This window comes from Lissotriton helveticus, chromosome 7 (assembly GCF_964261635.1).
Source record: "Lissotriton helveticus chromosome 7, aLisHel1.1, whole genome shotgun sequence".
Lineage (NCBI taxonomy): Eukaryota > Metazoa > Chordata > Amphibia > Caudata > Salamandridae > Lissotriton > Lissotriton helveticus.
This window is the reverse complement of record NC_136068.1, coordinates 840,186,152-840,199,666: the sequence shown is the minus strand read 5'-3', so window position 1 is coordinate 840,199,666 and position 13,515 is coordinate 840,186,152. Positions and strand designations below refer to the sequence as shown.

At 45.2% G+C, this 13,515-nt stretch overlaps 1 protein-coding gene across 3 annotated transcripts in view; it reads right to left on the bottom strand.

Moving 5' to 3' along the window:
- The window catches only part of RUFY1 (RUN and FYVE domain containing 1), a 594,809-nt gene that overhangs the window by 149,020 nt on the left and 432,274 nt on the right, over positions 1–13,515 (bottom strand). For all 3 annotated transcript variants that reach the window (XM_078653337.1, XM_078653336.1, XM_078653338.1), the window contains one exon: positions 11,924–12,043. In XM_078653337.1, the coding sequence (XP_078509463.1) occupies positions 11,924–12,043 (120 nt within the window). The remainder of the gene's footprint in view (positions 1–11,923; positions 12,044–13,515) is intronic.

Sequence of the window (13,515 nt, the reverse complement as noted above, 5' to 3'; positions counted from 1 at the left end):
AACTGAGCAGAGTGCTCTTCCCAGCCCACAACCAGAGTACTTGCGTGTAGGGGGGAGAGCGTCTCCCCGGGTAGGCGGCCTCCCTGTAGGCTGTAGGGGCGGCCATGCCAGAGTCCACGTGTAGCTGTTTAAACAACAAGTCACATTGGGAATCAGCGACTTTTAACAACGCAGAGTCCGGGGTAGGAGTCATTCGTCCCCACCTCCCCCTTCAATTCCTCGGGATGGAGAGCGTTCCGCTCCCTCCACTCGGCCAGACGTTTGTGAGCCAGTTCTGCTGCCACCTCTACGGTCTTGATCCGGTCTGTGCGACAGTATGACAGCCCTGCAGCCGGTCCCGGGCTGTTTCCGGGGAATCGAAAAACCACACTTTTTTGTCCGCAACCACTCGAAGCTTAGCCGGGAAGATCATGGAGTACGGCAGTTCCTTTTCTCTCAGAGTCTTTTTCACTTCTAGGAACGTTCTCCTCTTTCTGGACACCTCTGCCGTGTAGTCTGGGAAGAAAGCAATCTTCGAGTTCTGGATTTGAATGGCCGGCGCCACTCTCGCAGCCTGTAAAATGGCATCACGATCTCGAAAATTGAACAGTCTAGCCAATATTGGTCGCGGCGCTCCTCCCGTCTTGGGTTTTCCCCCCGGAATGCGGTGAGCCCTTTCGACCGAGAAGAAGTTCGAGAGTCCCTTGGGTTGGAGCCGATTCTTGACCAAGTCCTCCACGTAGAGGTCCAGCGCCCCCTTGTCCTCCGATTCCGGCACACCTATAATGCGAACATTGTTGCGCCGGGAGCGCCCCTCCTGGTCATCCAGTTTGTCTCTGAGCAGCTTGTTATCAGTCTGCAGCCGTTCCATCGCCGTTTGCAGTTCGGACACATCCTCGACCAGCGATTTAGTAACCACTTCGACCTGCTTGACCCTCTCATTCATTTTCTGGAGATCCGCCCTTATTAAGGTGACTTCAGTCGCCGTGGCACCCACCGTTGCCTGCACCTGGGCCAACGCCGCCAGGACATCATCAAGCGTGGCCTTTTTTGCCCCGTCGGTCTCCACTACTTTTCCGGCATTCTTGCGTTGCTCCTGGGGCGGAGACTGTCTCTCATACGCAAATTTGTCCAGCTTGGCTTGAGTTGAGGTGTTTTTAGGGCCCCTATGTGACATGGTGCAGGCTGTAGCGATGCCGCTAAAGGGGGCGCAGTTGGACGCGTCTGAACGGAGCCGGGCCGTCCCCACGTGCTGCGGTGGTCGGCCGCGTTGAAGCGTGTAGGCAGAGTCACAGTGAGGGCGGAGGACGTCTCCTAGCAAGTCCACAGCAGGGGGGGGGGGGGTTGCCCCTGCAGGCGCTATGTACCGGCCGGTTGCCGAGTCTGTGTCGAATCCACACCCCTGCAGCGGGCCTGTTGGGTAACTGGGTGGCCTGCTTCAAAGTATAGCCAACACCGGGTTATGCCCCCGTGGTATGCCTCACCCCAGTGCCCTCTTGATGCGAGCGCAGTCCGGGCCCCCACCCCTTCGACGGCGCGGCTAATGTGCGTTATTCGGCGCCCTCGTGGATAGGTCTGCACATGCTGCCGTCTCCCCCATACAGTGGGCACCGTGATGTGCGGATGGTCGCTGCTGGGGCCTGGTGCGCCTCGTGGGTGCAGCGGGAGAATGGCGGCGCCGAGCCCAGTTTGCACGGTGTCCTCTACTCCTCCGGGTGGGACACACGGGCCGGGAAACAGGAAAGGGCTGCACTTGGAAGCGCTCGTGTACCTGGGTCACTGGAGGGAGCTCCGCGGATTTTCGGAGCGACGCTCCCGGCGAGCCGGCACTTCCGGTCACTCTTCCCCCGACACCAGGCCACTTCCGGCCGGCTGCAGACGCACTGTGGATCCGTGGCTGCACTGCGGAAGGTAGGCCCAGCTCCTCCTCAGTCTTCAGTCGGTGATTCAGTTCCCGTTCAAGCCTCCGCCGTTCCCGAAATTTCGGCAATGATAGCCGCACGGACTCCGGGTCTGGTCCGCCCCACACAGCTAGTGGAGAAAAGGATATTAGTCACGGATTGTTGCGGGAAGCCGCTTCTTCCCGGGAGCCTCCCTAAGCCGCGGCCGCCATCCTCGGCTGCTAGCCACGCCCCAGGATTGACTATTTTTTAATTGACGTAAGAGCATGGTCTAAGCTATTGGACATGGCAGTTGTATCACGACTAGAGAGTGACCACCATCCCCTGTATATGACATTTCACCCTTATCAGGAGCCTAGAGCACCTTTAAATAATAATCAGATGGTAACACAAGATGTTGTGTGCTCAATAATCAAAGACATCTGAAATGGGGAATGTTGCTAGGGGATGGAAGAAAATTAGAACATTTGAAAAAACTTGTAAAGGAGGAAGTGAGTAATATTGAGGCCCACTATGGAAATCCTAATTTCCAGGAATACATGATGGAGGCCCATAAAAGTCTGTTTAGCAAATTGCAAAGCTTTTTTATTAAAACAGTAGATCCAACTGCAGCCCAAAAATATCAAGCCGTTAAAGGCTGGTATGATAAAAGCTGTAGATTGGCAAGGCAAAATTTAAGTACAGAATTGAAAATAGGAAACCCAATAGCTGTTAAAAGGGCAAGAGATGTTTATAGGCTGACGCAAAAGCAATCAAAGAGGCGTTGGGATGAAGAGAGCTGGAGTGAGCTAAAACAGGCCTGTACCAACAAAGACTCCAAGCAGTTTTGGGCCTTAGTTAAATGGAATAGGGGTGGGGCAGCTGCCCAACCACAAAACCATGTGTCAAAAGACGATTGGAATGATTTTTTCCAACCCCAGTATGCCAGATGTCCGATATATGCATCCATATCTCCCCCCCCAAACTGTCTTTTTCAATGATCAAATATTTACTGAAAAAGATGTTAGCTTGGCATTGGATTGCGTGTCAGGGGGAAAAGCGCCGGGCATGGATGGCATTCCAGCAGATGTTTTTTTATCGGACCGGAGTTCTTGGTCCACATATTTTACATGGTTAGCAAATGCAATAGCTATGGGTGGAGAAGTCCCAGCCTCGTGGAAAGGGGCTGAAATCATCCCTATATTTAAAAAGGGCGATAAAACCCAGGCAAAAAATTATAGACCCATTAGTTTAATTGACACTGCGCAGAAAATAATGGGTAGATTAGTCCAGAATAAACTACAGCAGTGGATTGAAGATCAAAATATATTGTCGCCATATCAAGCTGGATTTCGCCCTTTGACTAGTAGTGTTGACCAAGTTTTTTATTTTCTAGCCATTTATTGGAGAAATGTCACGCTGCGAAATGGCACATTGTATGTAGTCTTTGTGGACTTAAAAGCCGCATTTGATCTGGTCCCGAGAGAAAAACTTTGGGAAACCCTGATGTGGGGATAAGCCGTGAACTCCTAACCTTGCTGGTGCGCCTCCAAGAAAATAACTTTGCAAAAATAAGGTGGGGTAAACAGGGGGAAGTGACGGTCCCTTTCCCAGTGGAACGAGGGGTGAGGCAAGGGTGTGTCCTGGCCCCCACGCTTTTTTCAATATATATAAATGGAATTGTGGACTATTTAAATAAAACCCCTAATGACGCTCCAATCATAGCAGGAGCACACGTCCCCGTACTAATGTTCGCGGACGATACGCTTTTACTATCGCATACACCTAGTGGATTGCAGAAAGTGGTTGACGTCTTTGAGGATTTTTGTGATAGCCGGGGTCTGGAACTAAACACCAGCAAAACTAAATTCATGTGCCTGAGTTCCCAATCAGCTTTCAAGGGGATGATAAAATACAAGGGCGAACCATTGGAAAAAGTAGATGCCTTTTCTTATCTAGGAATTATCCTACAACATGACATGAAATGGAAATCACATATTAATATGGCGTCCTTAAAATTTAGTCAGCTAGCAGGCGCGGTCACCATTAAACATAACACATCTTTGACAAGACCTATAAATTGTGCACTCGAACTTTATAGTATGAAAGTATTGAGTGCATGCTTATATGGGTCTGAGCTCTGGGGTTTTTCAAATTTAGGAGATTTGGGGCGGGCAGAAAATAGATTTCTGCGAGGGCTTGTTAGGGCCCCACAAAGTACCCCTATAATCCCACTAAAGATGGACCTAGGCAGGAAAAATATTGAAGACATTGCCCGCCTACGTCCTTTGTTGTATTGGAGGCGTCTAATGGTAACCCCAGAGTTAAGTCATTATGTATCAGCTCTTTTTGATGTTGTGAATACTGATCGTTTCCATTGCATTACATGGTTAAAGGAACTTCGGGGTACATTGGTGAAGTTGGGCCTTGACCTTTTGTGGGCTAATTAAGGATGTTGCCGCATTCCCTTCGAAAAAACAATTCAAGGATATATATTGGGAGTCGGTATATGTATCATTGTATCGTAAAGGTTTGCAATCCACCCTGTCATCACGTTTTTTGGACATTAAACAACTTCCATTTTATGAAAAATATTGGGATGTAATTGAACGTCCATTTGACAGAAAATTATACTTTCAATTTCGTGTGGGAACACTCCCAGTGAATGCTTTTATACAACACTGGTCCCCTCTGCAGGACGCTTATTGCGCCAATTGCAAAAACCAATCAGAGGACATTGCGCACCTGTTTTTTTCCTGCCCCTTGTATGCTATTCCGCGTCGAAAGTGGCTAAAACCAGTTTGCAAAAATATGGGTACTCGCTGTTGTTCACAAGCCCTAAGAATCTTAACATCTGATTGCTCAACACCATTAGTAATAGGTACAGCAAAATTCTTGGCCTGGGCTTGGGTAATAAGGTCACGCACTTTAAAGCCTATTGGTTAATATGAATTATGAACTGCCTGTCTAAATTTGCCTGTTTCTTTTAAATTTTACTCATTGAAATTTTAAAATGTATGTATACATTTTTTAAAATTTATCAGCATTCAACTTCTATTGTTTAATATGTATTTTTAATGAATTAGTTTTATCTTTAGTATTTATTGTATCATGGGTAGGAGTTTGCTTTTATGACTAAAAGTCGAATAAAGCTTTGAAATTTGATTTGATGCTGCCAATCAACCCAATGAACGGAGAATGAATTGTGACTTTAATTGCATCTGCCAATCTGTATTAAGTCATGGAGGAGGCAGGTAAACACACTCAGAGTCTGTCAACCTTTAGAGGTGGGAATGCTTGCTCAATTATAGACTATATCCTTCTCATAACTTGAAGGAAATGTTGCTGGATGGTGCAACTGTTCCAACTGACTATGAGGATAACAATCCAATCAAAATAACACTGAAGGCACCGTATAGGGAGACTTACCAAGAGATGCCAGTTCTAGGAAACTTAACTGCATCTATTCACAACCTCAGGATATGCTGGAAGCTGCCAGATCCATCTAAGTTTCTCAATGTGTTAATAGCTGCAAACCTGCTGATGGTTTTGGAGTGCCTACGAGAGAATGATACTGGTGAGGCAATTGTAATCTCCTTCGTTGCTCTCTGTGAGAGGATAAGACTATCTCTCTCTAAACGTATCAGACTTAGGGGCGTAACACAGGTCCACGCAGCCCACCCGGTGCGAGGGGGCCTCTTGCTCCAAGGGGCCCCCTCGGCACTGCACTGTGGCCGGAGAGCTCCTGATTGAGCCCGGGGGGGCCCCTCTAAGTACCATGCAGGGAGGCACCCTCACTTTTCGTTACGCTAGTGATCATTCCACAGTCTGGGTGCCCTCAATGGTGTGATTAAAGTTGTTCATGGGCAAACCGACTCTTTCGAAGGGACTGTGATCGAGGCTTAGTGGCCATTCAGTGCAAAGCTTGTACATTAACTATAAATAGACGGAGGAAAGAAGTAATCTACCAGCAGTGGTCCCTTTTAAGTGACACTGCCTGCACAAAGCATAGCAAGTCATTCTGGAAGGCTGTCTCTTGTATGTGTTCCCTAGATCAAGGTAGATCAGCAGTTAGTTGTCACATAAATGGGGAGGACTTGGTGGCACTCTTTCAAAAAATTTATTCTGGCGCCAGTTCGGTCAGTTTGCTGCTATGGCCCGGGGAGGCATTTCTGTACAGGTAGGGAAGGTTACCATCCAGGAGAGTGCAGGAGGGAAAGGACCCGGGCAGGATGATGATCCAATCAGAGGCAGCTGGTGACGTTTGAGGGTGGTGTGGAGTGGAGTTCCCAGTTGGCAGCCCAGTGTTGGGAGGGGGAGGGGGCTCGGGAGTGTTTGGCTGGCTTCTGCCAAGCGGAGGCAATGCCTGGTGCCTCCTTTTGGCAGCCGGGGCTCGGATTCGCACGCGCACAAATCTATGGATTGGGCCACTCAAGCCACATTCGGGAATTTGTGAAGATACTGTACACGCACGCTACTCTGGGGACTTCTGCACTGCAGTCGCTCATCGCCACAGTCGGTTTTTCACTTTCGCACCTCCTCTCAAGGCTCTGGTTGAAGCCTGGCTAGCGCGAGAATGTGGTGGCGCAGAGGAAGAGAATCATGAAGATCGTAGTTTGATTGGAGAGGAGGGCATGCTTGGCATTGGGGCTGTGGTTTCCCCCATGCAGGCATGCCATGTGTGTTGCCATGGGGAGCGCGTTGATTGAAGTGTGGAGCCAATCCAGGCAGGGCATGGATTATTTGGTTTTGTGCCTACCTGGCGTCGCTCTGCTCGTACTTTCCTAGCTTCTGAGTCGATTGTTTTTCAACACAGCCTGCACTGAATTTGTGGGTGTTCATGGGCGCCACCCACCGCACTGTTTGTTTTGCGCGATCCATTTGCCAAGTGGTGACATCAATCTCTGCTCGGGAGGCACATCCAGGCCTGTGACTTGTTGTGGCTGGAGGGCAAGAGTGTTCTGCATGTGGTGCTCTGGCTGTGGCCAGGGCCGGTGTCCGTCCTGCGCAGTGCACAGGCTCCCGTCTCCCATTGTCCAATCAGGAGGCCTGGGAGTGGGGCAAGGGGAGTGTCTGGTTCTTGCCACCCACTGCCCTGCCCCTTGCCGTTGGTTTCAGTGGCGAGCTGCTGGGGACGCCTGGGGCGCAGGATGGGCGCCTATTTGGGGACAGGCATTTTCCCCTTTCTTGCGCCACTCCCTTCGTGGTGACATCACTGTTTCCGCATTTGTACTTCCAGGGTGAGCAATATTCCTGGCCCCGGGCCAGCACATGCGCAGAAGGTCTCTGACCTCCTGTGACCTCGTCATCGTCAATCCCTTGACGAGAGCAGAGCAGTCGGAGTCAGACAGAATTTAATTTGTGACACACGGGCCATGAGCACTTCATTGATTTGACGCTGCTGCATTGCGTGTGGTACGTGTCTCTCTTGTCTTCCTCCCCGATCCTCGTCCCGACTCCCGAGGCTAGTGAGGCAGTGCCCCATTCGCCCCTATGCACCAGCTGCCACTGGTCCCAATTGACATTATTAAGTGTAACATGGATTTTTGAGCCCCTCTGTTGACAAACATTTGTAACAGCCTGAACAGTTCATTGATCACCCGGCTCCAGGGCTTCCTCAATCATAGTACCGATCTTTAAAAAGGGCAACAGGACGGAGCCTAAATGTTACTGCCTGTTTTCCCTGTTAGATATACCAGCCAAAATTTTAGGCAGAGACCTGTGTCAATATGGATTCTGCAGTAGTATAGGGACAATCGATCAATGCCTCAACTTAAACCTGATCCTCGGGAAATATAAGGTGGCCAAGCAGTCTGCACTGTGTCTAACCTTTATGGATTAGACAATGGCCTTTGACTGTGTTAATCGGGCTAAGTTGTGGCAATCTCTCATTAATCGGCAAATGGATACATCCCTAGTTCACTTGTTGGTCTCCTTGCATACTGACACTAAGGCCCGAGTCAGGTTTGGGAACGGAGAAGTCACTGATGAATTTAGTATTGGTCAGGGGTTCGCTAGGGGTGTGTTTTAGCCCCACATCATTTTATTCTTTACATAAATGATCTTAGTAAGGAGCTTAGTAAGTGCACTCCAGACGTGGCCATGGTGAATGTTGCCCCTACCAGCATTATTGTATGTGAATAGCGCAGGGTTAATTGCCCTCACCCACAAAGCAATGCTTCATCTAGTGCACTCCTTTGTCATTTTCATGGCCCATCTATCAACTAATTTTACTAGGTCTTTTAAAATGACTTGTGGCCTAAAGCGCATGCAACCCTTAACTATTACAGTAGGTAAGAAAGTGCTATTAATTACCAGCTCCTTCTCTTACCTGGGGTCACTTTCAGGTCGTCTGTAATATGGTCTGCACATATTGCACAAAGAAGGACCAAGTTTTCCAGGGCTGTTGGCTCACTGCTGTCTCCCGTCACCCAAGGGAGAGAGGTTTCAACACCCTTCTTGCAAATACTTTCGGCACAATGCGTCCATATAGCAACTTATAGGGCATGAACATGGGGCCTGTTAGAGAGTACTGTTAGCCCGCGCGTCAACCTCCAGCATCATTTGCCACAATGAACTAGGCTTAGACTTTCTGAGCGACTTTATCAGTAGCCGTCCAATCCTCTTGTGGCTTTCTATGTGGAGCTCAGAAGAAGCAAAATTAACTAGAGAGAAAGTTTTAGCCTGCTTGGCTTGCGATAAGGGTCTTGTGATCCCCCGGCTAGCGTGCGTCAAAAAATCTCCGGAAGCCATTGGATTGGCTGATGTGTTTTTAGATAGAATGCCGCAGGCAGCCTCTGTTAGAAAGCAAGTCTCGCTGCTAGAACAAGCCAAAGAAAAGAGGATCAGGGCTGAAAGACAAAAATCAAGTGTTAAGCATTATTTATATCTTAATCCCGGGGATCTCTCTACCAACGACCTGCAGAACACTAATAAGAGGTGGGATAGTCTTTTATTGCAAAAACGAAGATTGCGATCGCACTCCTTTAAGTATAAATAAGCTTAATGCGTGAAGTTGTCCCTGTCCTTATGTTTAGGGTGCCAGTGGGTATCACACCCTGATCCTGAGGTGTGAGAGGTCACTGTAAAGAGGACGTTCTCCCACGAGGAGAATCGCACCCTCCGGCACTCCGCTGTTGCTTTGTTAATAATAATTCTTTCAATCAAAGTTTTGGCCAATTTGTATTTAATTCTGTTACAAATTTCATTTAAATCATCTTTCACTTGGATTCACACGCTGGACAGGTTTCACCTTGTTCTTTTTCTGAAGAATTACAGATATACCTCCTGAGGAAGGGCAATGCCCAAAATGCACCCGGGGTTGTGCTAAAGCAATGTGAAGATGTATGCAAAGTACAATGTGAAGTCAAAATTAGTGCTGCATAAACACAAGATGATTTAAATCAAATTTGTAACATAATTAAATACAAATTGGGCAAACTTTGATTGAAAGAATTATTATCAACAAAGCAACAGCGGAGTGCCGGGAGGGTGTGATTTTCTACGTGGGAGAACGTCCTCTTTATAATCTTTTATTGTTCAGCTTCCCGGCTGGTATTATGAAATTTGTACTTTATTTTCCGGCTGGACGGCAACACCAAGAGAATGCCATGTACTAACTTGCATAAAAAAAAATATGGTACATTTCCTCTTCTTCTGTGCATATTATGAAATGTATACCAAAAAATTCCTCATACCATTTTTGAACTTTAGGAATCTACGGCTTTGCTTTCAAGTATATAATTTCTTATTGCCATTACCAGATGACGAAACATGTGGTCATGTGATTCTGGGTCTAGATGTACGACCCATTTTTGCGTGCGCAAATGGGTTAGCAACCCGTTTGCGCATGCAAAAACTAACAGGGCCAGGTACAAACCCTATTTAGCGAGTCGCAATTTATTTGCGACTTGCTAAATAGATTTGCGACTCGCAATTAGGAAGGGGCGTTCCAAGGGCGTCCCTTCCTAATTGCGACTCGCTACCCTATGTAAGATTGTTTTGCGACCGCAATTGCGGTCGCAAAACACTCGCAGTTTACCACCCTCTTCAAGAGGGTGGTAATGCACTCGCAAAAGGAAGGGGTCCCCTTTGCAAATGCAGGGGAAAATATTTTTTAGGGGCTGCAGTGGTCCCAGGGACCTTTAAAAAATTAAACGAAAACGTTTAATTTTTTTATTTTTAAATGCATCTCATTTGCTGCATTAAAAAAAACCTGCCTAATTGAAAAGCAGTCCCAGACATGGAGGTCTGCTGAGCCCAGCGAGCCACCAAACACGGGAGGACCTGCCATTCCTAATGGGGTCGCAAATTGCAAGTGCCTTATGAATATTGATGAGGCATGCAATTTGCGACCCCATTGGGAATCGCACACAGCTGTATATGGCATTTAGTGACTCGCAAATTGCGAATCGTACATCTGGCCCCTAGTTATTTAAAGCTATAGTGCGCCCCTGGAAGTCAATAATTTTAGATTAATTTCAGGACATCAATGAATCAGTACTTAACTCTGTTTTAATTTGTTTTTATTAATTTCAGCCTGTTTTTATCCTGATTATTGGTCATTAATATCCCAAACCTGATAATTCTTTGTATTTTACTTGTATGTTTTATTAACTTGTATGCATTTTATTGATATTTTTGCAAGTGTGCATGCTTTTACACCGTGGAATAAAAAAAGATTTATGATTCTGCCTTGCTAATGCAGACCAACAGGGCTGAGGTGCCCTGGAGAGGCTGAAGGGGGAAATATAAAACTGTAATGACGGATGCTGGTAGCTTTGATATGACAAATGCTACTGTAATAAAGTTTGTGGAAGTTGGGGACTAAATCAGTGGCTTGAAATGGTAAAGTTACAAGGAAACGCCACTGTGGAGAGACAATGTGCTTGGCATTGTTGCAATCCTTGAGAGAGGTAGGAAATTGGACTTGTTTTGCATATCCAAACTTCATGATGTGTGTAGTAATACTGGACTGAATTAGGTAACCAAGTGGCAAACAACAATTTGGCTAATACTGAATTGTCTTCTATTTCTACTTCAGAAAGGTCTATCCAGCAATAACCTAAATGGGAAGAATATGGAGGAGCTCTTCACACTCGAAGCCAGGTTCTGAGGAGGAATTACTAGATAGTGCTGCCTTTATAATTTACTGTAATCTTTTACGTAACAGGTCTGACTGTCAGTGAAGGATAAGCCAAAGTTGGTAGATTGACTTGGGCCCAATTGAGGGCACTGACTGGGATGAAGCCCTTATTGCACCTTAGGAACGTTGCTATACAGTAGAGATCTAAGCACATTCAAATCACATCATAGTGGGATAGCAAGGATGCTATGGCCCTGATACAACAAGGGAAAACGAGCCGCATTGTCGGCTGCTTGGATAGTAAAATATAGCAACCATTTGTTGCTCGGTGGATCCTTAATGACATGGGGCCCAGTGCCACTGTACCTGCTGCACTATTGATAGCTACACCCGAGCATAGTGTCTATTTTTGTATGTCTAAATATTGCAATCGGAGAGACAGTAGATCTGGTCTTTTAATACTGACTTACTCTTGGAGTACTCCTGATTAACTGCTGAATTCTAGCAGTTATCCAACAAGAGAAAGTCTACTGAAAGAAAACTCTTTGTGAATTGGGATCTATGGCATCTATCTGGGGCACAAACAAAGCATCTCTCATGCCGAAGGGACTACACATGGTCCCATCAAAAATAACCTGAGCAAATACATATCAAAACAGATAATAATAATGACATTCTAACATTACAGTAAAGTTCTACAAAATACTTTAATACGGTCAAATAGATGTGGCATTCCTAAAAGTAAGAGTAAATACCACGAGTCATTCTGAAGCACAGCTATAAACAGCTGTAAGAAGGCAAAACCCACAAACAAATTCTGTCATCCAAGTCAAGCTAACTAGTTGCTTTATGGATATTAACAGATATTCCCATGTAATTTTAAATAAACAGCTGTGTCATACACTGAAAAGCACATTTGATTTTGTTTAAAATGCTCACTAAAGTCTATCAATATTATTCTACTGGAAGCCCGCCATACCATTGTCTGCCAAGTTCTGTGAGTTGATGCTGCAAGGCTTGAATCTTGCCACCAAACTCTTGTTTTGCCTTTTCATGCTTCTCAACAACTTCCTTCATGGCTTTTTCTGACAGTTTTACTCTGAAATTTAAAAAAAGGTACTATTAAGCAGAATATATATGAAAATATGTTTTACACAGAGAATACACATTCATTTGGGCTTCCATTGAAATCGCAATGCACTAGGCAATGAAATGAATAGTGTAAAAGTCATTTACCTCCCCGGAAGTGTGTTGGACTCTTTACGCACACCTTGTATAATTTCCACTTTAGTTGTAATTTTATAGAGTCACCAAGAGAAAACATATTGGTTCAAAAGTTGTACCAAGGCCACAAAAAGGTGATAGTCAATATGAAGAGCAAGCGCTACTTTAAAATCTGTCAGAAATAGGTCATCAAATTGACCAGAAGGACCCTATTGTTTTGTTGCATTATTATGGTACAGGTTTGGATCCCATTGATGGCATTTTAAATATGACAGATACATAAATGCCCTTAGAAAAGAGGTTCCATACATTCCATAATGAAAATTCTATATAACACTCACTACCCAACAAGCACAACTTTCACTGAGGAACTTTCAAAACCAATAAAGACAATACTATATCACAAAGCTGAGCCATATTATTCCCTAGTGCATAAGCATTATCTACCTTCAATACGAGAGTCACTTGAATAGAGTATATTCATCTAAACCCATAGGTTGCTTATATGAAGTCTTAGAAAAAAATCCTTCATCTGCATTCTTGATTGTTGTTTAATATCACAAAATCATTAATAATTTTTTTAATAAACATTTTTGTCAAAACATTTTTTAATTCTATTTTTCCAAATTTTGTTATGCATGAAAAGAAATAGCCATCGTACTTTGTTACTTCTCACAGAACTTTTTCGGTCTAATTTAAAACAGTGGCACCCAATTGATCCTCAGTAAACTTGGCATGGTATACATAACTAGGAGTCAGATATAGTCACTGATGCAAAATCTTAGATTGTAGTAATTAGAAGGTGTTCTTCTCTTCAAAAAAGATTAATTTTATGAATAAGCAGTCTTTGTGTAGAAACTCTTCGTTGTTACAAGTGTGGGCAAATGGCATGAATGACATCATCACCAGTCTCTTTTACGAGTACCTCTCTTTCACTTTGCTTTCACAATCTGAAAACAATATTTTAGGTCAACCTAGGATTTCTAGCCGCACACTGGATTTTCAAAATAATGTATAAATAAACATGATCTTACAAGTAATCCTAAAACCTACACATATTTGATCAAAATAACAAAAATGGAATAACTGATTTATCGTATCCTCTTAGCTTAGACTTAGCTTGGAGAATACAGAGATGCATAATGATATGTGCTTCTTTTGTCATCAAAGCATCGCTTTATTCAGTATGACTTAGCACACTACCGATCACCTTCTGTAAATTAAGCCCAGTGGATCCAACCTCACGTAGTTTCCAGGAAACCTATCCTGGTAAGTATTCTTGTCAGCAGACAGTTCTTTTGCAAGCAAGGGCAAGACTGCAAACCAAGATCAGCCCTGGCAAAAATG